At 40.6% G+C, this 26,277-nt stretch overlaps 4 protein-coding genes across 9 annotated transcripts in view; 2 read left to right on the top strand and 2 right to left on the bottom strand.

The window, feature by feature from the left end:
• The window catches only part of LOC137796151 (polycystin-1-like protein 2), a 30,345-nt gene extending 20,972 nt beyond the window's left edge, over window positions 1-9,373 (bottom strand). For 2 of the 4 annotated variants that reach the window (XM_068593871.1, XM_068593869.1), the window contains exons 1-10: window positions 6,967-7,285; window positions 6,388-6,546; window positions 6,101-6,289; window positions 4,335-4,445; window positions 3,255-3,402; window positions 2,261-2,490; window positions 1,855-2,045; window positions 1,193-1,409; window positions 989-1,113; window positions 703-853 (exon numbers count right to left, since the gene is read on the bottom strand). In XM_068593871.1, coding sequence (XP_068449972.1) covers window positions 703-853; window positions 989-1,113; window positions 1,193-1,409; window positions 1,855-2,045; window positions 2,261-2,490; window positions 3,255-3,402; window positions 4,335-4,445; window positions 6,101-6,289; window positions 6,388-6,546; window positions 6,967-7,285 — 1,840 coding nt within the window. Of the gene's footprint in view, window positions 1-702; window positions 854-988; window positions 1,114-1,192; window positions 1,410-1,854; window positions 2,046-2,260; window positions 2,491-3,254; window positions 3,403-4,334; window positions 4,446-6,100; window positions 6,290-6,387; window positions 6,547-6,966; window positions 7,286-8,853 lie in introns of those variants that run through there. The other 2 variants (XM_068593872.1, XM_068593870.1) reach the window with 2 other exon arrangements.
• ddi2 (DNA-damage inducible protein 2) lies at window positions 8,581-17,831 on the top strand. Of its 3 annotated transcripts, XM_068593875.1 has the most exons (11): window positions 8,581-8,723; window positions 8,869-9,040; window positions 10,115-10,244; window positions 10,697-11,005; window positions 11,097-11,223; window positions 11,484-11,611; window positions 11,994-12,122; window positions 12,489-12,592; window positions 12,735-12,927; window positions 14,777-14,827; window positions 15,337-15,477. In XM_068593875.1, exons 2-10 carry the CDS (start codon window positions 8,903-8,905, stop codon window positions 14,785-14,787), a joined length of 1,269 nt encoding a protein of 422 aa, XP_068449976.1. In that variant the 5' UTR covers window positions 8,581-8,723; window positions 8,869-8,902; the 3' UTR covers window positions 14,788-14,827; window positions 15,337-15,477. The 3 variants fall into 3 exon arrangements, with proteins under 3 accessions (XP_068449976.1, XP_068449974.1, XP_068449975.1); XM_068593873.1 differs by lacking the exon at window positions 14,777-14,827 and having other exon boundaries at window positions 15,337-17,831; XM_068593874.1 differs by lacking the exon at window positions 14,777-14,827 and having other exon boundaries at window positions 8,621-9,040; window positions 15,337-17,831.
• A 4,133-nt stretch (window positions 17,832-21,964) lies between these two features.
• On the top strand, window positions 21,965-22,864 carry si:ch73-15b2.5 (rho guanine nucleotide exchange factor 16). Its single transcript, XM_068594575.1, has 4 exons — window positions 21,965-22,064; window positions 22,169-22,311; window positions 22,451-22,615; window positions 22,710-22,864. The coding sequence occupies exons 1-4, from the start codon at window positions 22,005-22,007 to the stop codon at window positions 22,753-22,755; spliced, it is 414 nt and encodes a 137-aa protein (XP_068450676.1). The 5' UTR covers window positions 21,965-22,004; the 3' UTR covers window positions 22,756-22,864.
• Window positions 22,294-25,265, bottom strand: cplane2 (ciliogenesis and planar polarity effector 2). Its single transcript, XM_068594574.1, has 5 exons — window positions 24,979-25,265; window positions 24,364-24,516; window positions 24,144-24,268; window positions 23,875-24,014; window positions 22,294-23,753 (listed from the first exon to the last, which is right to left on the bottom strand). The coding sequence occupies exons 1-5, from the start codon at window positions 25,091-25,093 to the stop codon at window positions 23,531-23,533; spliced, it is 756 nt and encodes a 251-aa protein (XP_068450675.1). The 5' UTR covers window positions 25,094-25,265; the 3' UTR covers window positions 22,294-23,530.
• Window positions 25,266-26,277: the final 1,012 nt, after the last annotated feature.

Genomic DNA, 26,277 nt, shown 5'->3' on the forward strand with positions numbered 1-26,277 from the left:
CTCTCTGTTATCAACTCCTCCCTGTCTATTGGCTCCATCTGTCTCACTCTCAAACTGCCCTCAGTCACACCAACCCTCAAAAAACTTGGCCTGGATCCTGACTTCTTCAACAAATACCAACCCAAAATCTCTTCATTAACAATACAATCAAAATCATTAACAAACTATAATCCTATGATATAATTAAACTGCCTGTTTGCTTTCCCACTCCCGCACCAGATAACACATCACCCCAGTCCTTCAAAACTTCCACTCGCTCCCCACACAGTAAATAATCCACTGCTTCTATTGTTTGTCTTTACCATGTAAAGTGCCCCGAGTACTAAAATGCATGAACAAATCTGTTTAAATATGTGATGGTTTTTGCCTGGGACATGCAGTTGTAGCCTCAGTTTTAGCACAAAATCATGCTTGTGGCCATCAAGACCTCTTTCTTTTTCTTTTTTTTTTACAAGATTTATGTTTTAATATGTATAAATGTTAAAAAGTCAGTCTGAACCAGTTTTCCACCAATTCGCATTGTAAAAGTGTAGAGGGGTTTAATAAAGTAATGGACATGTAATGTTGTGGCTTAATTTGCAGCTCAGACACTCAACATAAACACATATGTTACCCTATGAAACTTAGAATACATAAATATGAAACTTACACAAGATTTAATATCTTTGAGTTGAAAAAGATTAGAAAAAGAACAATTCTTACTGCATGACCACTCGTATCGTTCGTTGGGGTTTTTAAGTTCGGATTCATCACTTAATGAAAGCGTGATCAATTGATTTTTGGTAGCTACTGAATATGAAGGTTTTGCAATGATGTGCAGTGGAGATCTGGCAACTCTAATGTGTTTCTTTCTCTGGAAAATAAAATGAAAAAAAAGATTTTTAAATAATGCAGTATAAAAAAAGAATCAACAATTATGAGCACAATTGTGAGAGTTGGAGTATAGTATATTAAATACTTTGAATATGAAAAGAAAAAAGAAAATGACCAGTCTCAAGTAGCCATGGCCATTTAGTGTAGTTACTGAATCTTTGCCACAGAAAGCAAACATATCCACTTCCACTTCCAAAGAGGAGAAGATGTTCCATGCTCTGAGTTTCACATGTATAGGTCCTGCAGAAATGCAAGAATAATCAACTCATATCACATACTTCTAATGGTGCTTTTTTACACAAAAATATGTCTTCTATACCTTGAATTGGATTTTTTATATGAAAAATGTCCTTGCTTGTATTCATTTTTCTGGTCTCATAGTTTGAGCTGTTGTCTCCAGTCATCGAGAAGAGGAGCAGCACAGGTGCTCCCCGTTCCAGGGAAACACCAACAGTAATATAAGGACTGTGTCGATGATCTTCCCTCTCCGTCAACACAGAGGCCTGAAGCCCGGCCACTTCCTCCAACACGCACATCTGCAGTACATGAAGAATTACAAAAAGGAGAAACACGTCAACTTCCCCTTCACAGCACTTGTGTGTTGGTCACTGAACACTGGCAAAAGAGATGTGACCTATAACTTAATGCTGCGCCTGAACGCATCCACACACAGGGCTCTGCTAGCCTGTTGCTCAGTTGTTATTAATGTTTCCACATTATATTAAGCCCCCATGGTCTTCAGTTACACAGATAAGTCAATATTCAATAGTTACTGGTGTAGATGATCTACGGTTCTCATCTTTCAATGTAGTGCACATTTAGAAAGGCCTTTAATTGAGAATCACTCCTTGATCAATTTATCAAAAGGTCAGCTTTAACTCTCATACCCATTACAATCAGTACATAAACATAAAGGATGGATGCATCATGTTGCTTAAACCTTTGTTGATAGAAAATTACACGGTGAATTGGTTGATATACCTGCAGGTCTGTGCACACTTCATGGTATGTAACCATGTTCGATGCATAGAGGGTCAGCCGGTGGCAGCCAGGCCCAAGCTGCTTCATCGTTTCTGGAGTCACTGTGATGTTCTTTGGAACATTTCCTCTAAATACAGATAGACCCAGCAACAATGTTTCATCACTATGGATTCTGTAGGTCACATTTGTACCTTCAGAAAGAAAAGAGAAGAAAAAAGATTACATTGATAATTCACCCCTAAATCAATGTATGTATATATATATATATATATATATATATATATATATATATATATATATATATATATATATATATATATATATATATATTAATAATATTATAAATAAATATTTTTTTTTTTTAAAACTAAAGAAACTTGATCAAACTTGTCAAGTTGGCACTCACCTGCCTTTACCGCCATTTGAATGAGGAACGGTTCCCTGTAAAGGGTTGTGCAGCTGTTTGCATGAAAAGACCGTTCTCCAGCATAGCACCTGACGACACCAAACACTGTGATGGGTTCTTGAATGGCAATTGTGCTCTGAGCTGTAATGTGAATGCCGCTGCTAGTGCATTCGACAGCCACAACAAATGTGCTTGGATGAGTGTACTTGTGCACCACACTGCTCTCCAACCTGAGAAAAAGAAACCATGCTGTTTCTCATTTACTGATATAATTAAATCTGTAGCTGACATTAAGTGACAAGACAGGACGCTCAGAGATTCTTTTTAAATATTTGTTTAATCTGTTTAAATATGATAGTGCTATTCTTGATTATTTTACAGTTTTTATTACTGTTTCATTTATTACTTTTTTTTGTTTTATTTTACTATGTGTAAACCTGCAATTTCCCCATTGCGGGACAACTGAAGGATTATTTTATCTTATTTTATTGTCCAGCATGAAAAAACAAAACTAGTATGTGGTCTGGCAACACTATGACCAAGTGATGAAATGAAAATAGAAAATATAAACTGTCTTAGAGCACATTTGTTAGGGTTTAGTACTTTAAATTTGTCTTGGCATACTTGGACTTTAGCATGTAATTAATCAGCACCAACCAATGTGAATTTGCGGTTCATAAAACCTCCGGCTAGGACTGTAATGTAAATGCCTGAATTTGAACCCTGATTAATGTACAGGGTTAGGAAGTACCGATATGATGGGCTAATACAGTAAGTACAGTGGCAAGGACCGATAAACACTTCTAAATTTGAGGGAGCATTTGAGAGCAACAATTTATTTTATTTTCAAGTCTTTAATGGACTGTTTGTGTCCATTTGTCCATCCATGAAGCATTCATGTGGGGCTGGACATTATACAATTGTTTTTATAGACAGAGTCTTATTTATTTGAAACCCACGTAGCCTCAGCCGTTCAGTAAACGTTACTACTCACCCTTCTGGACTATGCAGGTTAATAACTCGGCCGTCTCCTGTATTTATCTTGCAGCTAGGCTTTCCCTGTGGCACACGTAATAGCCACCTCACGCTGATGGTGACATTGTCAAAAACAGCAGCCACAGTGCTCACTGACAGTGAGAGCCCTGGATGGAGACAATGACCAAAAATGTATGGCAAAGTCCCTGTAACCAACCATTTTTACAAATATGTAATATTGAATACAGCAGCAACAAGGCAACGGAGGTGACCATTAAGATATTGAATTTTTTTTCTCTGTCTCAGTCTTGCCCTTTTGCTGCTTTGCTGATTCATACAATATTATATTATGAAATAAACAGATTTAATGCATTATTTATTTCCACCACCTTCCTTGACATATTTCTGTATGCATGAGCACTAACTTGAAGTCATTGTTTAGTTGATTGCTGAAACTACTTTAGACCCAAGAAGAAAAAAATACAGCACTGGGCGTGTGCCATCGATCACATCGAAGTACCTGAAACCGACTTCTTGAAGCTTGGAGATGGGGTGGCTGCTTGACACTAACTCAACAGTTACTGGGGGCTGAAAAAAGTAAATAGGCAAAATAGGGCTTTTTTTCCCCACAAACATTTTGACTTACCTGTAGAAAAAGCAAAGGTATCACTCATTACATGAACAATGGCTCTGTGCTATTCAAGTTTCTCAGTGAGATATGACAGCATGACAGTGAGCCAGCATGCACAATGCCAGTACCCTGAAACTGTGGTGAGCCAGACTCCAGTGTATCTAGCCTAAATATATTTTAAACATAACCATGTATTAAAAGTGAAGTTTGCATTGAGACCATGATGTCTTTGTATGTGCTTTCAGAAAGATGTTGCCACATATTGCAATGATCTCTATGAAGACGCAGATGGTTTTTGGAACCCATCGTAGTTATGTAATGTCCCTCTTTGTTGGTTTATGTATTAGTTCCAGCTTGTCCACTTGGAAACAAGTGAATTAAGGGTGGGATTGAAAACAATCACATCTGTCTAAACTATATAGAATGTGTGATTCCCCCTTTGGAACATTTACATTTGCTGTGACTTACCATCTTTGCAGTGGTGGTCCACAGAAAGGTAGCTCCCCAGCTGAGGACAGGGTTCAACAAAAGAATCCACTACTTCAGCAATCTTGCAGACCTGACGGCCGTGACAGTGAGCTAGGTAGCACAAGGCGAACATAATCAGCTACTATCGCAAACACGCGGCAAGGAGAATGGCATCATTGAAAGTCGTACAAACTACTTGGTATTTAGCAGTTCCAGTGGTGCAGTGAGAACTCTCATAACAATATGTGTTCCTCAATTACTGATCTCCATTTCCATGGTGCTGGTCCTCAGCAATTGCCTGGAGTGGTTGCCTGTGCTTGACTCTGACCTGCGTTTAAAGGAGTACTGTGTTTGTAGGATTTAGTGACATCTAGTGGTGGGGTTTCAGATTGCATCCACTTGAAATTGTGTGGCCTTTAGGTAACGTAAAAAACTTTAAAGACCCTTTTCTCGAACTAGTGTTTGGTTTGTCCATTCTGAGCTACCGTAGAAAGACGGCGGTTGTGAAGAGGACCCGCTCCCTTTGATATAAATTGAGTCATGGTTTGAGGTCATTATAAAATACTGAAAACATAGTATAATAATAGAGTAACATGTGTGTAATTTTGTCGAGGAGACTGGTGTTTGCGTCCTTTGGGAAACTACAAGTAAAAATCAGTAATGAGGGACATGAGTTGTCAAATGACTTGAGTTGCTAGAAAGTTAAGTTAACTTCGACCAAGCTATTTTCCTAAATGTAACTAAGTGGTTCTGTTACCTGAACCCAACTTGAATATGGACATTTATTTATATTGAAAGGACGCATGTCAGGAGCAGGAACCTGACCTGCCGTCTTCACTCGTTGACTACTAATGCTAGAAAGGCATATAATGTGTTGCTCTCAATGCCAAGGGGCACTGACCAATTGGTATTTTACAAGTTTGGTATAAGAGTTTAGTATAAGTGTGTTGTTTTTTCATTAATCATCTTCTACTTCTTCTTCTTGGCAAACCAACTGAACTGGAGTGTGGAACAATACTGAGAGAAAAAGTAAAACTGCCGTAAATTGTGTCAGTGCTAGACAATGCAATGTACTGTGTTGCTGACTATTGTCAGAAAACATGTTTTGCACATTAATTGAATGTGCAATGTGAAAGTTTGGACTTGGTTCCTGCTTCTTAAAGTACAGGACAGTCAGGTGAATTCAAAATTAAAATAGGAATCTGACTTGTACAGCATGTACACTCCCTCTGACCCGATGCATGCTGGGAAAGGCTCCAGTGTCCCAAGAACTTGAACAGAATGAGCAAGTTTGGACAATGAATGGAGGGAAAGTCTGCTTTTGCCATCAGTTAAATGCATGAGTCAATATTTACTTGGTGGATATCATTGATATGTCTTTAGGGCTTTTAAGCTATCATTGTGACGGTTTTTTTTTCTTCTTCCATACTACCAGATGGGCAAATAAAGGTCTGTAGCGACAATATGTACCTTGGGACATCTGCCAATCACTTTCCTCAAACATGGATTGAGTTTCATTACAATTTTCATCGATGCAGAACCTTTTAATGAGGCATGAGTGTTTGTTTTCCTATTCAGATTTATTTTCCTATTGAGCTCAGCAAATACAATGAGAAGAACTATTATAAAGCCGGGAGTGGTTATTGTGTAAATCCGATCCTTTAACAAGTCTGGAATAGCCACGGTATTTTTTACAGCATCCATTATCATAACAAAATTCACAACTGCACGCTATAGAAATAATTCTAAATGTGAGCATGTCTTACCTGTTAATGATTCTACAGCATCCACCCAGCCGCACTGGTGTCCTGTGGATGTTGGTGGTGGGGAGAGTGTAGATCGACAGTAATGAATGTTCTTACGACCGTAGAAGCCGCCATCTATCATTAAGACTTGACCAGAACCACACTGCAGAGAGGTATTTCTACCTGCACACACAATGGATCTCCCAGAGTCTGGGAAAGGTACAAAAGCAATGCAAAGTGGTAATTCATCATTGAGTTTTTTCAGTATATGCTGTTGTTTTTTGGGAGTTTTTGTACAGAATACATACCAAACTGGCAGATAAACTGCAGTTTTTTGTTGCAGTCTCTTGTGGCTTCCCATTGGAAGCCTGAGTGTCTCAGCATGTGTCCGCAAGCTGCTCCTGGCTGTGGGCTGCTCACCCAGTTTGAATAGATGATATGTGAACCATCCAGCCAAGAGAGAGCGCCTGAAGATGGAACAAACTATGACTGAACATATACAGTATATATGCATATGCACAGTGAACTGAAGTGGCTGTATGTAGAACTACAATTCTGTTAAAACTATGTAATTACAGAAGTTACTGAACAGAAGAAAGTGCGAATGAGTCTCAATGGACTTAGTTTATTATCAGACACAGTCCAAACACAGAAGAAGTTGGACACAATTGTACCAAATTAACCATAAATAGTACAATTATGTCCAAGATGTTTGCCATAAATTACCAACAAAAATAATGTAAAATCTAATAGTGATATTAATGATGCTCATGACCATTTTGTTACAAGCAGAATTAAATGTATTCATCTCAGGTGGAGGAATACCGATGGGCATCTGCATGAGAGCAGATTTTTACAGTTTGTAATTTAGCGCACGACTTTCTTACCTTTAAGAATTGCAGAATACTGCAAGTTTGGAGTGGCGTAGGGTGCCAGTCCAAGCCACACGTCCTTCTCAGGGTCGGAAAGTCTCTGAAGAAAATATTGCGTTTCTTTATCTGGGATAAATGCAAGGTGTCCACCGTGTTGCTCACACCAAGCCTGAGCACTGAAAAAACTGTACTGGAGATCCACAAACTCGTAGCAGGAGCCGCCAAAGGCCCTCTGGTAGTTTGGGCAGGAAACGGGAACCATTGCCTTAACCGCTGTGCAAGACAGACAGGTGAGTGTCGTCAGGATCAGCAGGTGGACAAATGTCCAGCACATCCTCTCGGTTTTTTACTTCAAAAACCACAAGTCTCGCACAACTTTTTTCAACGTCTTAATGCTCGTGCAGTGGAAAGAGTAACAGTTTCACCCTTCTATCTAATGCTCTCATAAACTCACACACCCTGGTCACAACCCACTTTTGAATGGGTCTGACATGAGCCTCTCTCACCTAGTTAGGTGGATCATTGTTTACCTAACAGCCAGCTCTCTCAAAGACCAATGAATGCATTACATCTATACACACACAGACCTGAAACAAGAGAACGGCAGCTTCAACCATATGGCAAGGTAGCTTAAGGTTAAAGAGTTTGCCAATAATTTACACCACTAAATGAAAAAGATTCATAGATGCATAGTGTGAACATAGATATCTAGTCTACAGTAATATAATGGCTACCTAGGGGCCGAGCACCGACACCTTCGATCTGCAAAGGTCCTACTGTGATTGTTTGTCAGGTCATGCATGTAACTACATTTTTTAGGGCTTTTTCATACTTGAAAATTCACCAAATTTGGCAGGTTTATAAAAGCAGATGAAAATGTTTAGATTTCACGGGTACCATGCTCGGACCATGCTATGACAAACGATTGCTCTCACCGTTTGGATTGCGCAGGATATTGGACTTTATGAAGGAGGAGTTCGATAATCAACCTATTATCATCACAGAAAATGGCATGTGAGAGCGAGGGCTGATTGACCTAAACAATATTTATAGGAGCTACTAATATGAAAAGTATATTAACCAGGTGCTGAAAGGATACAAACCACAACTTGCATTGTATATTTCAAATGAGACCATTGACAATATCTAATATGTAAAGTAGCTCTAACAAATAATTGAAGTGTAATGGATCATCTTGGTTAGAACATGAAAATGATTCTGTAAAGCTGAATAGCTTAAGAATCTAGAGCGTGTTTGCATTCCTAAAGTCATTTTTCTCTTCCTAGCATACTTGCTAGATAACATGGATTACACAGCCTTACACAGCCTTACCCTGACAGACAACGAGTGGCATTTTTAGAACAATTTGACCTTCTCTCTGTCAATCACTCTGACTCTAAATTGCCTCAAGTGGCCAAGACTTCTGTTACACTCTATTTCACCATCATCAACTGCAACGGATTCCCAGACCCCAGACACTGTAATTATTATTATAGAGGCCGCAATTTAATAACACATTTGGAATATTCCAATAATTCCAAGTTTCATTCTGCTTAGTTTTGAATGTGTAACTTCCAAAAGGATCCAGTGGGTGGCGGTAAGAGCACTCTGGATTGCAGTGTTTTTGAGCTGAGAAGAAGAAACTACTCACGACTGCAAAATCTGTATTGCGACATGTCGAAAAAGAAGCTGAATGAAATGCGGCACAACTGAGCAATACTTAATGTTGTTGAGTTGTTAAAAGAGAAACTGACACGCGAGACGTTAAACCAGTAAGTGGAAAGCAGTCACTATCTGGTCTAGTTTCCCTTGTGGCTCTTTTTCCACCGAAACACGTATTAAAACAGCGAAAATCAAAATAATACCTGGGTTTTCCCCTGAGAAACAAGGAACCACACTAACCGCATTCTGTTGCAGCGGGTTTGTCTAGTGATCCTGACCCAAAAAAGCGATGCTGGTCACCGTTTTCTGCGCGCCGAGGGATCGCCCAGAAACCACCTTCGCCCTCGATGTATCCCCAGAGCTGGAGCTGAGAGACTTCATAGCACTTTGTGAACTGGAATCAGGAATCCCAGCTGGAGAAATCCAGGTAACACCCGGCTAGCTGTAGCCAGAGTGCTAACCTAGCTAACGGCTAGCTAGCTTACTTGCTAGCATGAATCGGACTTTCGCTGTTTTGCTGGACGTGTTGTTGCGAAACTCCGTTTTCCAACAAGCAGGCAGTGTGGTTGACTTGTGCACTGTACAGTTATTAACGGTTACAAACAGTCGGTTTGCCGATCATCCTTAAACTGACCGAAAATCAAACTAATGAAGCTCCCCGTTAGCCTGAATAAAAGACCGAGGACAAATGTTTCGGCTAACGACCACACAAAGTTTACCAAAGTTACTTAGCTGGTTTTCTTATTGCTTCATCGAGCCTCATTATGTGTGTCCGTTGTCCCTTTACGTTAATGTGACGTTCAAAGGGCTCTTACATCCTCAGGACAATTTCATTCAACACCCTTGCACATATTGTATTCATAAAATATACTTGCACATGTAATATATACTTGAATTATGTCTTGATTATTGCGTGTTTATAGTGTATTGTTTATGGTGTGTTGCATGTTCATAGTGTATCGTTATGCATCCTCCACCTCGTCAAATTCCCTGTATGTGTATCTCTTGACAGATTCAATTATCTTCATTAAGACGTGTTAGCCCAACAAATCCCACTGAGTTGAACAGTGATGGGTTATGGTGTGTGTGAATACAATACTTGTAACATTCACACGATAAAATACTTAGATTTTGCCAAGTGAGGGTCATGAATTCCCCTGGAACAATACATTCATACTGTAAAAGTAATATAGCCTTTTAGTTGTGGGATTTAAGTTTACTGTTTTTGTCACGTAGACCCCTAAATTGGCTTTCCATTGAAACCATAGGCCAAACATAAATAGTACGTACTGAAAAGTAGATATTGCAAAGTCAAGTACAACCTTACGACTGTAGCATTTTGTAACAACTGTACAGCTTGAGCTCATGAAATATCTCATCTGTGTTAAGTATGCCTCATCCAGAAGTTGGTAGTACCATATAATATCCACATAAAATCCAACAGAAGCAAATCTGGTGTATGATGATGTCAAATTTAAATTTTGTGTTTTTCCATGAACAGGTCACGTATGTAGAACAGACCCTAAAAGACCATACTCGTGCCTTGGGGACCTATGGTGTTAAGGATGGAGATGTGGTGGTTCTCAGGCAAGCTGACAGAAGGCCACCACCAACTCAACCAGCCTTTCCAGGTAACACACATCTTTGTTTTTTCTTTGTTTTTGTTTTTTTAAATTTAGATATGTTTCCTAGTTCCACTTAAGATGCAAACTGCTGAATATGAAGGTGGTTGAATGTTTTTGCACAAAAAGACAGGTAATGGGTTGGAACATGACTTTGAGACAAAAAATAAATAAACTGCTGGTATTTATGTTGTTTTACATCCAAATACATTATTCCAACCTGTATTACTGCCACTTGTTCTAGTCAGCAACCAGCAGACCAGCATCATAAGTATGAGGACAGTAGGTTAAATTTACTGAAAAAGATAAGTGTTCATATAAAAAAAAAAGCAGAGTCATTCATTTAGGAACACATGGAAACACTTGATGATGTATATTAAAGATGTATGTATCATCTATTTACGGTGTTTTTGTACATGCAAAATGCTAAACTTTTACCATTTATCCTCTGTGCTCCTCAGGTCTGCCCCATATTGATTTTCGTTCCATCACAATCCCCGGCACCTCTTCTTCAACTAGTCAACGTGGTGCCATAATGCATCAACAGCAACAGACTTCACAACCGCCGCCGCCGCCACAGCCCCAGCCCCAACAGCAGCCCCAACGTGCTGCACAACCTTCCACGCCAACGGCCTTTCCTGGCTCCTCTCCTCAGGGGCTGGATGACCCTGCCTTACTTCAGCAGATGCTATTATCCAATCCGCATGAGCTTTCACTCCTTAAGGAGCGAAACCCGCCACTTGCTGAGGCCCTGCTAAGCGGAGACTTGGGTAAACGAAAAAGAGCTAGTGATGTTACAGACCACGATTTCTGTTTATTATCTCAAGACATGAACCAGTCACATTATGTCTATTTTTTTAGAGCGTTTTACAAAAGTGCTGCAGGAGCAACAGCAAGATCGAGCCAAGAGGGAGCAAGAGAGGATCAGACTTCTGACTGCTGATCCTTTTGATTTGGATGCCCAAGCCAAGATTGAGGAGGACATTAGGTATGATGCAGAGACGCAGATTTATTCACCGCTTGTGAAAATTGATAACGCAACACCTCTGTTTTCAGCATGTTAGAGCCTCGGTTTTACTTCCGTAACCAGCTAGTATGTACTAATTTGTAATATAATGATATTTTAAGTTTTCATGAATTTAACTTTACTATTTGCAGCTAACATAAGGGAAAACAGTTTACTCACGGCATTTCATAATTCTTTTTCAAATGTAACGTGTCTTATCCATGATTTGGTGCACATTCCAGGCAGCACAATGTGGAAGAAAACATGACCATTGCAATGGAGGAGGCTCCAGAAAGCTTCGGGCAAGTGGTTATGCTCTACATTAACTGCAAAGTCAATGGGCACCCTGTGAAAGCTTTTGTTGACTCAGGTAATGAGCATTAAATCCTAAAACACTTTAAACATTTCTGGCCATGAACATGAATGGTACCTAAATGTTGGTGTGCTATGTTATGGTTTAGTTTTTGTTTGTCGCAGAACAGATTAGATTAATTGTATCAGTATCTGCATTTACTGTACTCGAATAATTGACTGATTTCCATCTGTCTGCATTTTAGCTGCTTGTATCTGTGATGTCATTCCCTTTGTGATCTTTACAAGACCAGTTTGACAGCCATCTGATCTAAACAGAAACATGACACACTAATGATACTATCTTTATTTACACAGCCTTGTATTCCCCTTCTTCATAGCACAAGCTTTTCTGGTTAGAAATAATAATATTGTAGAGCACTGACGTTCCTTGTTTTTAGGAGCCCAGATGACCATCATGAGCCAGGCGTGTGCTGAGCGCTGTAACATCATGCGGCTGGTGGACCGCCGCTGGGCCGGAATTGCCAAGGGAGTGGGCACCCAGAAGATCATTGGCAGAGTTCATTTGGGTGAGTGTTTTCTTGAAGTATTTTTTTTCTTCTTTGCAACATTATTGTAACGTCAGACTAGTCCTCAGCAAAACATTCCAGTATGATATTTCAGTTTTTGCTGACTACTTAACAAAAGTCAGACGAATTCTGCATGCAGTTTGAAAATGTGCTGAACGTTTGGATAGTTTATATTGCTTATTTATAATGTTTTGATCTTGTTTATTTTTCTCTGTCTTGTTTGCACTTTACCCTCTGCTGCTGTAATCCCGTAAATTTCCCCACTGTGGGAATAATAAAGTATTATTTTATTTTGTTTTATTTTTAAATCTCTGCATTAAATTTCGAGTGTAGTTTAAATTGTGTTGTCTCGCTGTACTCGTGTAGCTCAGGTTCAGATCGAGGGGGACTTCCTTCCGTGTTCTTTTTCCATCTTGGAGGACCAGCCGATGGACATGCTACTCGGCCTGGATATGCTAAAGAGACATCAGGTGTGAGCCCCATTTTACCTGATCAAAGTGTGTAGTACAGTATTGGAATCAATTACATATTAGAGGTTTGCTTTTTTTGTAAACTGAATGTACAAGACAGTTGAAGAATATCTGAGCATTATTTGTCCTAAATCTCTCGTAGTGTGCGATCGACCTGAAGAAGAACTTGGTTTTAATAGGCACCACAGGCACAGAGACTCGCTTCCTGCCTGAGTCAGAGCTGCCCGAGTGCGCCCGACTAGCATACGGAACAGAGGGGCGTGAAGACGCCCGTCCGGATGAACTAGGAGACAGAGAACTGGCTGAGGCACTTCAAAGATCAATACAGGAAAGTGGTAAGAAACGTTATCTGCACTTCAGCCTGTTGGACTGGTTTCAGCTCAGTTAGAACAATATTTGCATGCGCCACTTAAAGCTTCTTACTCTCAACCCCATTTATGCAGTCATCTGAAATTTCCGTCACATGATGTCATCACCTCAGCAAATTAAATATGTTTTAAAATCAGATGAGGTCCGGAAATTTAGAAAATGTCTGTAAGTAAAATATAAGCAATAAGATAAATTAGTTTTAAGATCAGGCTTCTTAGGCTTAATGGGAAACATATGACTTGGTTTGTTTTGGGCTTGTTTTAAGTATGTAGAACGGCTTTGGATGATGTGAAAGGCACATATTATTATTATTTGAAGCAATTTTGATGTGATGTTTATATGGTAATAAATAACCATCTGTTATCTCTATATGATAGTTCACTGAAATATTAGTTGATTGGCAGAACAGTCTTCTGTATGCCTTTGCCAAGTTTTTAGCTGTTCTTTGTAGGTGTGACATTGTCGTCATTTACTGCGTTTTTAAATGCTTATATTAAGAGAAACTTTGGAGAAAACCCTGACCTACCAAAGCACTGATGGCTCCATTATAATACATCCGTGCTAATCAATAGTATTGAGCCTCATTTTGTCTTATTGCACTAAATTTGGCATGGACTGTTACACTTTGTCAGATTCTGTGTGATCCAACAGTGCAGATGGATATCTGAAGGAGTGTAAGAACATTTGAAGCCAGCTACAAAGGGAAATAGACATCTAGTGCCAGTAGAAAAGAAGGTGGGGCTTCATGTGTGAGCAGGACTATTTTACACAGTAAATCTGTAAGATATCAGCAGCACTACAGAATTACATTTCATTTTTCAAAAGAAAGGTTGTCCTCTGATCTCATTGTGTCTGGGCGATATGATAAAATCTACCAGGTGTTGACCAGTCGGTCATTCCGTTTATACCGTTGTACCTATTCCTAATATCCCACCATATCTCTTGAGTCTATTTTGACCAATGTGGCAAAGAAATGAGCAGAAGGGCTTCATGGCAGTATTTCATTTTTAGATGACTTAAGCATCCATCTGCGGTTTTGTGGTCTATCAGGTATTTATTTTAACACATCACAGATTCTTGATTAATTAATCTTTCCATTAAGAGTCTAGACACGCCGTTGTGATATATAACAATATGGGGCTATAAAGTTTTACATTCTGCAACGGGAGTTTCTCTCCCTCTTCTGCATGGGTATAGAAGCATCTGTCTGAGGTTGACAGTCAGCAGAAAGTGGCGCGTTCTCCACCAGTTGCTGTGTTGTAACCTTTGAGATTGTCAAAACAAGTCATACAAGTGTTTCCCTTTAAGGCTGTTCAAGGTTTATCTGATCAAAGGTTTACACGCCACTTAGTCATCGTTATTGTTTCCATTGGCCAGTAATGTCCGTTTATGGCTGCAAATAGAATTCAAACAAAAGGCAGCAGCAGCAATAAAGTTGCAATGAATTTGCGGTGACTCTTTATCACAGCAGCCATATTGGGGAACGAGGCAATCCTCCAGTAGAGAAGAAGAGGCATCAATCAGTTGTTGAATCAATCTAGGTCTTGATTTGATTATCATGGTTCAGGGATTTTGACCAAACGTCTTTCTGACGTGACCTCAATAAAGTTTTCTGAGGTTCCGTGACAGGTTATGTGATTACACTGTGACCTCTCCGTTAGGACATAAGCTCACATTGTTTTGGGATGACACTTCTCACATCTGTGTGTGTGTGTGAAAAGGCTTTTAGGTTGATGCATGCTCTGTGTGTGTGACCGCTAACTTTCTCCGTCCCTTTGCATGATGTGTGGTGTGTGCGCCCTAACCCCTGAGCAGGACAGCACTGATGCATTTGGAGACCGCTGGAGAGAGAGACCTACCAACCAGGTACTGCAAATTCACAAGTCCATTGCGAGTGCTAAGTCCATTGCTATTTATGTCTTTTATGTTGCTGTTATGTTTTGCTGCTGGATTGTTTAATTGATGTACTTTTGTTTCTAAGTATTCCTGCATTCATTCTAATTACATATAACTGTTGAACATAGGAAAAAGTAGCACAGGTCACAAACTATGTAAATGCACTAGGGCTGCAACTAACGATTACTTTAAATATTGATTAATCAGTTGATTATTTTTTGCAATTAATCGATCAATCGGATTTCCAATTTTTTATTTTTTTTTAAAAAGCATTAATTTGCAACTTTTTTCACAGACGCACACTAACAGACACACAACAGATAACTTACGGACTGCACTTTACAAATGTTGTGTTTTGTCAACCCAAAACCCAACATTTGAGTTTTGGGTTGTTACCTTAAATGTATATTATCCAAAGTAATGCTTCCAAAGTGGTTCACACACTGTTTCACTCCCAGTTATATTTTCTCTTACAATAGACACTGCAGATGGACAAACTACCTCACCGCAGCCCCCACCATTTACATTACCCAGAACCTTAGGCCAAACGTCCTCATCCACCTCCCCTTCCCAAAGCCCTTCCTCTGGCCAGCCCCAAACCCTGGTTCGCTCTCAGTCTGACTCGGCCGCCATAGAGCAGGCCTTGGCACCAGGACTGTGCCATGACCAACCCGGCCACCAGGGGCTTCCTCAGCCTTCTCCCTCAGCAGAGGATGCTGGATGTACACCTAATCAGGTCCACGCTCACCCTCTGGCTGTTCATACTGACTCCAAAGTGTCCCCTACACCCAGTCCCTCACCAGACGTCCTTTGTACATGTACCCCTCCTGCGGACACAACTACAGTATTCCAGTATCCGGGGAGTACGGTAAAGCCTGGCCACACAGAGGGGAATGCTGAATCACATGATGTGATGAACAGCCCTAAGCTCCCTTACCCTGGGGAACTTTCCCCCATTCAACCCATGGAGCAGGAGGCATCGAAGTCGGACACCGCTACTGCCACAGAAGCATGTCTGAGTGTTCTTCGCCAACCGGACTCGGTTGAAATGGAGTCCCCCACTGCCTCCCAGGGTGTGATGTCCTCTGAGAGGGACCAGCCTGAAGGAGAGCACTGCTCCAGCTCTGACAGTATCCCGTCGTTGGCAGCCGCTCTGATGGAACTTCACGAGCTGCTGGTATCCAACAACCGCGCTCAGTCCCAAAACCGCAGCAGCTCCTGCTCCCCATCAAATCCAATCAATCAGGAAACCGAGGAAGTGGCCCCCGGGCCACGCACCCCCACGCCCGAAAACACCCAGCGGATCCCCTCTACTGCCATCTCAGCCGGTGCAGAACCAAACGATGCCAAAGCCAACTGTGCTGCTGCTGTGTCTGATGAGGGACCATCTAAGTGTCTTGTGTCTGACCTTTCTGGCCAGGACGAGCATCTGGGCGGGGATGCAGCAGAGACTGTGGAGGGACACGGTCCACCGCAGTGTCCAGGTAGCTCTGTCGAGAGGGCAGATAGGTGCGGGCAAGAAGACGTGAATAACATCAGCCGTTTTGAGCCTGAGGTTCCTCCTGATCCTGCAGGGAACCTGGAGTTCAGGGAACCTCCTGAGGGACAACAGGGGAGAGGGGTTGCAGATGGACGAGCCTCTGGCACAAACACCCCAGACACTCCTGGCCTCCAAACTGAGGACACTTTTCTCAGCCCCCTGTCTATGGCAGTGGGCTCACGTGAGGAAGTCCCTAGCGCCTCCCCGCCCTCTTCCCCTCCACCTGCTCAGGCTCCCCAGCGTACATCTCCAGCTCCTCTTCTCCCTTCTCCACGTCCCTTTATAGAACAATTTCCAGCTGAGCACATCCGGAGAATCCAGGCAGCAGGGTTTTCTGCCAGGGAGGCTGCAGAGGCACTGGAACAAGCCCATGGGGTTGTGGAGCTAGCTCTGCTGGCACTACTGGCCCGCAGTATCACTGTGCCCACCAAGACTCATAACTAGTCATACGAGTCCCCAGCCTCCCAACTCAGCATCTGTCTTATTTATACCTTGTTACTGAACCCGATGTTTCAGTGCCTGCTTAGCAGGGAGCACGTATAAACACAGGAAAATGCTGTCTCTTGGTTTGTCGTAAAGAATATCTAAGAACAAAAAGGACAACTGGTGATACGTTTCTGGATATTGCAGATATGTGAGGTGTGTTTGCATGCAGATGTTTTGGGTGGCCACCCATTTCATTGGTTTTTAGAGATTTGGTATGGTATGGTAGATTGATTTTTTTTTCTTCTTGTTTTGTCATCCAATGTTGACACATTATTAAATGCCCAATGTATGATTGATTATTTAGCCGTTGAACATTATTATAATTTCACCTTTAATGTGTCATGAAACTGTTTAAGTTGTGGAGCATCAATAAAAACCTCTCAAAATGGCGTAGCGTTAGTTCTACTCACCAGTCCTGATAAACCATGGTGAGCTGTCGATCATTCAGCACAAATATGGATATTTAATGCAAATTGCTGAGGATTAAAGCACCATGTTGATTCTTATGTTTGTAGCCCCTTCACAATAATTGAAAAGCTACGGAACTGCACCAGTTTAGAAGGGCTAACTTTACAAATAGTTTCTCCAGATAAGTGGGAGCCACTTTCATCTGTGGCCGTTATCACACAAAAATATCAATGGAGCCACAAGTGCGTTTGTTGACTTATGTTCAAAGGCATTTTTTGATTCAATATGTATTACAGAAGGTTTATTGTACTGTATGTATTATTTCCCACAGTTGGAAGGGTTTGCAATGTATAGTTACAAAAATGTTTGAAGCTCCTGTTCAGAAAGTCCTTTTTATTTTGTGTCAAATCATCACAGTGTATGTTCATACCTTTTAAAATCATCCATTTTCATTTTGTAATCTGTTAGAAAATTCTCATGTCAATACATCATATATCAAGGATTTTAATGTCTTTATTTGAGTCATATACCAACAATGTTCAGGCGATTGAATTATCTACTTTTATCTTGTATGAAATTTTAAATTGCAAATAAAATGGAACTAGTATTTGTACATTGTGTAAATGTATTATTTTACTTTCTCTCAGTGAATAATCATGTCATCAAATTATTTCTATACATGTGCAGTGGCGGTAACAACAAAATACATTTACCCAACTCGATCAAGTGTTTCATACAACAGGAAACAAACAGCGAATGCTGCAATACATGCACTAAGGCCCAATCCCTCGACGGACTTTGAGACAGACTCCCGCAACGTCTGTGCGGGTCTTGGGCTGTCCCACTCTCACATCATCAATTTGATGGCTCTCTGGCAGACATTTTGAGCCCTTTATGAACCCTTTCCATAAGTCACTGCAATGTGACCTTAAACACGGAGTAACCAGGGGAAGCATAAAAGAGGACAAAGAGGACCACACATGGGTGTTCAGCCTGGTTTATTTCAATTACAACATTAAGGATCAAAGATGAAACATGAAATTAGAGGATATGCATTCATCAAATACTTAATTTTGTCATTGAAGCTGTTTTGACAAATACAAGTAGATCCTTTAAAATGACCTCATCTCGTGAGGAAAGGGCCCAGAAAAAGTTTTGGGGAGTAAAAGGCATAAGATAAATACCCAGCAAAGTGCTGTCCCATTTATATTTACACCATTTCATCAACGACTTAACAGGTGATGTCAGTGGGTGCCTGAGGGTTCAGGGTTTGAGGCCTACTGGAATTGGGCCTCATGCCTGTCAAACTATGACTTGTCACTGACAATTTCACTTCAAAGCTAAATATTTTTACAGATGAATTGTTCATTTTATGTTTTTGAGGCCTTCACAATGCTCACAAACCATCCAAAGTGTAGTTCTTTAATTTCCTTGATTTCATTCATTCTTCAATTTTTCATTGAGTGCATTGTGGGAAAATGTGTTGCCAATCGGATTTGTCCCTGTCTGAATTTTCTATATCCTAATGTGATATCAACAAATTGCTAGTTTTGTTCAACCAACCTTTAAAAAAACAACTAATATTGCATTTACCACCATAGAAGAACAGCAAGCCACTATTCATTCGGTTTGAGTTAGTTTGTCCTGAGATGGCTGAAAGCAGATTGCCAGAAGCTTGAAAAAGAAAGCCACACCTGGTTCCACTTTGTGATTTGCTGCTGACGTCCAGACTTCACACCACGGTGGGGCTCTGAAGCAAAAGAAGGATACTTCAGTAGATCACACATCAACTTTTACAACGTGGTTAGGGTTTTAAAATACAGAGCCTTGGTGGCAGCCTTGTGAGAACCGTTCCAGACTAAAGCGTTATGGCCGAATCTGACAGCCCAGATGAAAACGGCCACTGTTTGAGCAGCGGCGTTATCACTAATCTACACTCCTATTTTGGAGATAGTCATCCAGTAAATCATTTGATATTACAAATGCAAACCATGAGGACAAAAGGGACAATTTCTTCCAGGTTTTGTCTGGAATCTAACAGGGCTCAGGACAGTGAAGGCCTCGGTGAGAGCAGCGAATCCCTGAACCAGCTTAAGGACTGCAGGTAAGGACCACATGGTGCCTCTAGAAAACTTCAGTAAACTGTAAAACTTTGTCTGTAGGATAATGCTAATTAAATATCTTTTTTACATTTTTTTAGTCCTCCAATAGACATATCTTCATCTCTCCGGTCAGTGGCTTTAAAACGCACATTGGATCTGAAAAAAATGCATGTGCCCATGCTGTTCTCAGTACTGAACCATGAGGACAATCAAATGTTGTCTCCATCAGATCATCAGGATAAAAGTACAGACTGGTAAGCAAGGCTTTTTAATCTTGATGCGCGTTCTAATCTTTTATACTTTTAATTAAATGTGACCTGCTCAACAAACCCAGGGCAGCAGATCGAGCTGAGGAGGAAGAACGGACTGTATCATTCAAGTCAAAGTTCACAAATCTTTGTAGGTTTCCGTTTTTCTTTGGGCCATGTTTCCATTCACTAAAGTCTATCAATTACATGAATGTAAAGTACTGTCTTCCTTTCTTCCTTTGCTCTGCAGTCCCACTGTATCAGGACTACCCTCTGCAGGCGATGAGAGATGATCTGCACCGACTGAACAAAAGCTTTGTGTCTGAACTGATCACAGTCGCACCCCAACATCTGCTGGGTGTGCAGCGCCAAATCGCTGTTCAATGCCACTCTGAGGCAACATCCCCTCAATTAAACCCTCCTGAAGAGCCTCCGTCCTCACCTCTACCCCACCTTGTCAGGGTGACTCCATGTACCCTTTGGCAAGATCTAGAAGAGGTGAAGCAATCTGGTCTGCTCAGCAGCTTGACAACCAGAGAGATTCGCCTTCAGGAGGTGTGGAAAGCTCTTATCTTTTTACACTTATTTTTTTATCAGTATGCTGTGTTCTAGAGCAGTCTTATCTAACTTAAATAGAATTATATAAAAATGAACGAGACAGAAATGTAGAAAAATGTACGGCCTTGTGACAGGAGAAAAATGGGAGGACTTTAAGGGACAATGAAGCTATTCAGTCACTTTCAGTGTTGGGTTTGGCAAGAGAATGAACCCTTCTGAAAAGTCATGCTCTCACACTCAGCTGTCAAGCATCTTTATTTTGTCCTACATGGCTAAACCTCATTTTTTTCAGTTGGAAACCGTTGGTTAACCATGCTAATCGTCAACATGCAGCATTTAGCAGTTATAGCGCTCATCCCATTTGCTTAAATTGAGCATATGGACATCTGACATTTTTAGCACGTCAACTTTTGTATACTAAACTTTAACATGTGACTTACAGTAGTAGCATTAATATGTAGCATGTTGGTTTGAAATGTTTCTCACAAAATGCATATTCTTATTGTCAACAAATCCCAGGAAAAGACTTAAGTGCATCAACAATCCACTTTTTTTTAACCTCTCTGCTCTTATCTGGTGCACACAGCTTGTGCATCCATTGCAGTTCCTGTTTAAAGACTCACTAACTTCATAAACCGCATTAGCTTCATAAACAACATTAGCTGCATGGAGACTATTGCATTTTTAACAATGGAGGTTTATGACGACACATAAGCTTTAACTATACAGGAAATTTTCGTAGTATAGTCAGTTTTGCTTTTTCATGGGATATGCTGACAATACGAAAAATAATCACTCTCAAAATTCACCATTTTATAATGCTCCGGTTTAGTGTGTCAGAAGGTTGAAACATAACTAAAAACTTAATTCTTGTTCCCTCGTTTTCCTCCTCTGAAGTCGATCTTTGAGTTAATCGGCTCTGAAGTGTCTTACCTAAATAGCCTTGGAGTTGCTGTCGATCACTTCTATGCATCGAAGGAACTGAAACAGACCCTGACTCAACTGGAGCATCACGTTTTGTTTTCCAACATTCGCTGCGTGATGGCAGCCAGTGAGAAGTGAGAGCGCCACATACCTGTTCCTCTGTTTCAACTGGCTTTGTGAGTGTGTATGCTGAGCTGGTCCTGCCTCCTAGGTTTCTTGGAGATCTGGAACTACAACTGGGGGAGTGTGTGTTATTATCTCGGGTCGAAGACATTGTGCTGCAGCACTGCTCCAAGTTTCACAGCCTTTATGTGCCGTATGTAACCAACATGATGTACCAAGAGGCTCTTGTCAACCAGCTGCTGTAAGTCTCTGTATTGTACATGGTACCGCTGCTGGTAGCCTACTCCATTTCATAAGACTTATTCAATCATATCTTCTGACTATCTTTTGTTTTTTTGTTCAAGTCAGCAGAACAGAGACTTTCTGTATTCAATCAAGAAGCTTGAGAGAGACCCAGTGTGTCAAAGGCAGAGCCTGAAGTCATTCCTTGTTCTTCCCTTTCAGAGAATCACTCGTATTAAACTTATCCTCGGGGTAGGCGTCTGATGATATTTTATAATAATATTCATCCAAATTACAAAAGTTTACTAAAGGCTTCTGTTGGGGTTCATTTCATTCCAGAGCATCCTGAAGCTGACTGAACCAGAGTCTGACTCTGTTTTGAATCTTGAAAAAGCAATAGAAGCGATCCATGAGGTAATGCAGTGTTACATCCTAGTGTTCAAAGCTTTTTTCAAAATTGACAACGACAATTTAAAAAGAAGGGAATGCTGTGCTCTGACCAGATAGTGACCGAGTGTAACAAGGGGGTCCAAAAAATGAAACAAATTGAGGAACTGGTCTGCCTGGAAATGCGACTAGACTTTGGCAAAATTAAGGTAAAAAGTGTGCTTTTTATTTTTAACTGAATGTATTGCTATCTGCAGGTTACATACCGTCATAAAGTCTGTTATACATTCTAACTGTCTCTTTCTCCATCCAGGCAGTTCCTCTCGTTGTGAGCGGGCGTTTTCTGGTGCACCAGGGTCCCATGAGGCAGCTGAGTCTGAAGGCCACCTCAAGACTGTCATTCATCAGCATCTACCTCCACCTCTTCAATGACCTTTTGATCCTCTCCTCCAAAAAGTATTTGACCAGATTCCAAAATAGGGCGATTTGAAATTTTACCACCATGCATCTGATTTTCCTTTTTGGTAATGCGCTGAGTTGTCCTGGCATTGTTTGCCTTTAAACTGCAGTGTTTTCTCTCTCTGCAACATGTCAGTACTTCAAGGTTCAGAGTTATGGATTATGCTGCATTGGCCTCACACGTGCACGTTGAGCGTCTGAATACTGAGGTCCTGGGTCTACCCCCAGACTCCTTCCTGTTGCATCTCTCCCAGAGCCACACCGGACAACCGACTGCCATGATACTTGTTGCGCACACAAGGTACAAGTGGACATCTTGTATATTTCTATACCTTTTTCATCACTAATGCATCTTCTTAAGCAGCCATTCATGACTTGTCTTTTTTTTTTTGCAGCTCTGATAAAGAGGTGTGGATGAAGGCGCTGTCGTCTAAACGGTGATGGAAACATGCCTCAGCGGTTTTGTTTTTAATTTGAAAACTTGTTTATTTAAGATTTATATAAACTTTCTCACACTTAATAATTTTGATAATGGGACTCTAGAGCATCTTACAACACAATTAGGAATTCAATGTGCACTGAATTTGTCACAAACAGATGCACATGAAAGGTGATGGTTTTTTAAAATGTTTATATAGTGATGGTTTTTCCCCACTTGTATTAAAAATAATATTTTTAACTTTGTTTTAATTCATAATAAAACATTTCAACTTGTCAGATCAGCCTACTGCAACTATATTCAACTAAATATATTATCAAGAGAACTTGACAGCTTCTGATCTTAATGTAAAATACTGACAAAATATTGAATATACCAATGATATTTTCACTGCATGTTTGTGCTTTTTAGATGCCATTAACAGGATCATGGAGGAACTGTGGAGAAGGGATTTAGAGAAAATCAAGCCAATTGCACATTATTCAAACTTCATCACATTAATATAACAAACAGTTACTATGCACAATATCTGGTCCCCCATTTCACTTCAACTGCCAACTAAAAAATCATGTCCAGTATTTAATGGTACATATTCTCATTCATTTACCTCTGCCTGGAACTTGTCTTTTTGACCCCTCCTGCTGTAATTGGCTTGTGAGAAAAATATGGCACACCTTTGCTAGTCCATGGTAGAAGATACTCGGATGGAGACCCTCCAGATATGGTGATGTTTGTGCACGAGCACTGAGAGAAGGGATTCCTTAATGATATGTCCCCTTAATGTAGCGTCCCCGTCTCCTGCTGTGAATGGTGGCTGGCTGATCCAGCTGTAACACAGTCCTGATGCCACAAATGTTCCGCCAGGCAGTTGAGAAGTGGGGCTACGTCACCCAGCCCATCACTGACCTCGCCGCCCACACGCAGCAGTCTTAAGTTCCACCTCTCCTGGAAGTCCCTCACGTCTCTCTCCGGCACATCACAGTGCATGAAAAGGTCAAATCTTAAGGGAACGTTAAGGACAAATGCTCATCTCTGTATGGATATAGTAGTGAGTGAGCCCTTGACTGAAACTGTTTAATAAATTAAACATTCAAGTTTTAAAAAAGAGCACAAAAGGATACTTGGTGCCAACCACCAATTTCACAACATGTCCCACAGATGTCTCGGTCCATTTTGTAATTTGATTTGACAGATCGTCAAAGGACGTTCTGTCAGTAAAGGAGAATAGGAAAAGGACGGCATCCACCTGCTCCTTACAAGCCTGAAAGAGACAGGGAACAGTGTTTTTACAAAACATTTAGTAGATGGTAAGAATAATGTGAGCATATCCTTGTTCTGTTTCTGTTATAACAACACAATGTGCTGCGTGAAAACACTATTTCATACATACAGGAAGCAAATGGTCAAATCTACGCAAGGTGTTCTCTCCACAGTCCCACAGCTGCAGACGGAAGAAAAGCACTCGCCCATTCTCTCTCAACTTCACGGGCCAATACACCACCGTCGTTTCAATACCTTGATGAAAAAAATAATTGTACGAATATTTGTGTGATCAGATTGGCCTTAAAATTGTGTAATTTACAACTGACTGACATTGATTCTGGGCCTACCTGTGGTTTCATAGTGCAAGTTGGGAATATTCAGGCCTGCAAGACGTGCAGCAAGAGCAGTTTTACCGACTCCACTTTTGCCAGAGAGGAAGATCTTATAGTGGACTGTGTCCACAGCTACGTGTGGAGGCATCACTGGAGACTCCAAGAGGCCTGCAAAACAACTTTTTAGTGATTTCATGTTGATTGTCCAGTAAAACCAAACACTTTGAGTCAGGCTTGTTATATTATTTTTTCTAAACAACCTCACGCTTAAATAGAAGTTATGAGACATTATTAGTTTAGCCTCAATATAGTGTTTTACAAGTCATACATGTAGAGGTCATAATGATAAAACCTACGTCATTTATCTAAACATGTTTTAAAATGCTGTTTCTGTTTACTTTATGGACATGTATCTAACAGCCTCCGTGAGACTGTTTCCCACTAAAAGTATGATGAAATCACAATAAACGTCTCCTGGTAATAAATATGTTAGTGACAGCGTGTTAAGGTTTTCATAGTCTCTAAAATGAATGTGCTGTAATATTTTGTTGTTTAATCAAACCCCCTTTACGCTGCATTTGAAAATTCAATGTGATTTGACAAAAAAATGTAACGGTTTATTTGTCATACCGAAGTTTTTGCGTCTCTTCTTGTGTAGAATTTTGCTGAAATATTCTTTGCTGTCTTTACATTGATGCCAGTCAGCGACTACGACTGATCCGGAGGACGGGGCGACGCGGGCCATGTCGCCGTTAGCTCTGCCGCTCAGAGAAAGTTAGTATCTCAGCAATACAAAAAAACTGCTTTAATAAATAACTAGTGTCGCCAAATGGCATTTTCAGTATCACAGTGAAGTCAGCTGATAAAAAAAACTTCCCTAAACTAAAACCTCCCTTGACGACCACTCAAGCGTCGCATGGGCAGGAACCCGACAGAAATATGCAACGTCACTTCCGGTATCCGCTGTAATTTGTGATGTGATTCAGGTTCTTCAGAAAATTGTCAAATGAGTATTTTTTTCTGGTCCTAGCTGTCGTTTTTGGACCCAAAAAAATAGCCTGCATTAAAGAAGCAATCTCGACCGTGAGCTCACTTTAAATAAAAAACCTCATACAGTTGTAGCAGATGTAATGATAACGTTTCATTTGAGATGATAAAAAAGTTGTGTAAGTTCTTTTCAACAATCATTTAAAGGTTGCTGTGCCATCCGCCACTGTTTGGCCTCAATTGTGACATCATTTTAACAAGTATATTATAGATTATTACATTTGTATACAGCATTTGCAATGTTGTTGGGTTCAAGTGCACTGGAAGGGGATTATTCCGCTGGTACGTGAATGCTGCATCGGTTCTCTTCGCCCACCACCAGAGGTCACTCAACCACAGCGTTGAAACGTTAAACGCAAAGAGGAAATATTATACATAAAAATACCTTGTAAACTCTGACAGTGTGGGCCACACTAATCACCATCTCAAAGGCTCAAGATATGGGGTCCACACTCGAAGGTGGTTTGTGTTGGTGGGACAAATTATTTGTGACTATGTTATCTTCTCTCAGCTGCACAAAGATTGAGAACATCAGAATCAGCGTTGGCCATGTAATTTGATTCCGGAATTCCCATTGCTCTCCATGTACAAACACAGAAGTAGACCAAAATAAACAAACAAAAACAACAAAGTAGAACTACTATCAACACATGTAAATATAAAGGCATATACAAACATATACATATATGAAATAGAGGTAGAAGTGCATTAGGACAGATTCATTGTTCATCAGAGTGACGGCCATTAGAAAGAAGTTGTTCTGGTGTCTGCTGGTTTTGGCCCACAGTGCTCTGTAGTGCCTACCAGAGAGGAGGAGTTGGAACTGGTTAGTGGGATGGATGCAGTGATTTTTCCTGCCCGTTTCCAAACTTGTTCCTTCGT

Source organism: Clinocottus analis, unplaced genomic scaffold, assembly GCF_023055335.1.
Source record: "Clinocottus analis isolate CAN_PGR_092001 unplaced genomic scaffold, fCliAna1.0.p SCAF_3, whole genome shotgun sequence".
In the NCBI taxonomy this organism is placed as follows: domain Eukaryota; kingdom Metazoa; phylum Chordata; class Actinopteri; order Perciformes; family Cottidae; genus Clinocottus; species Clinocottus analis.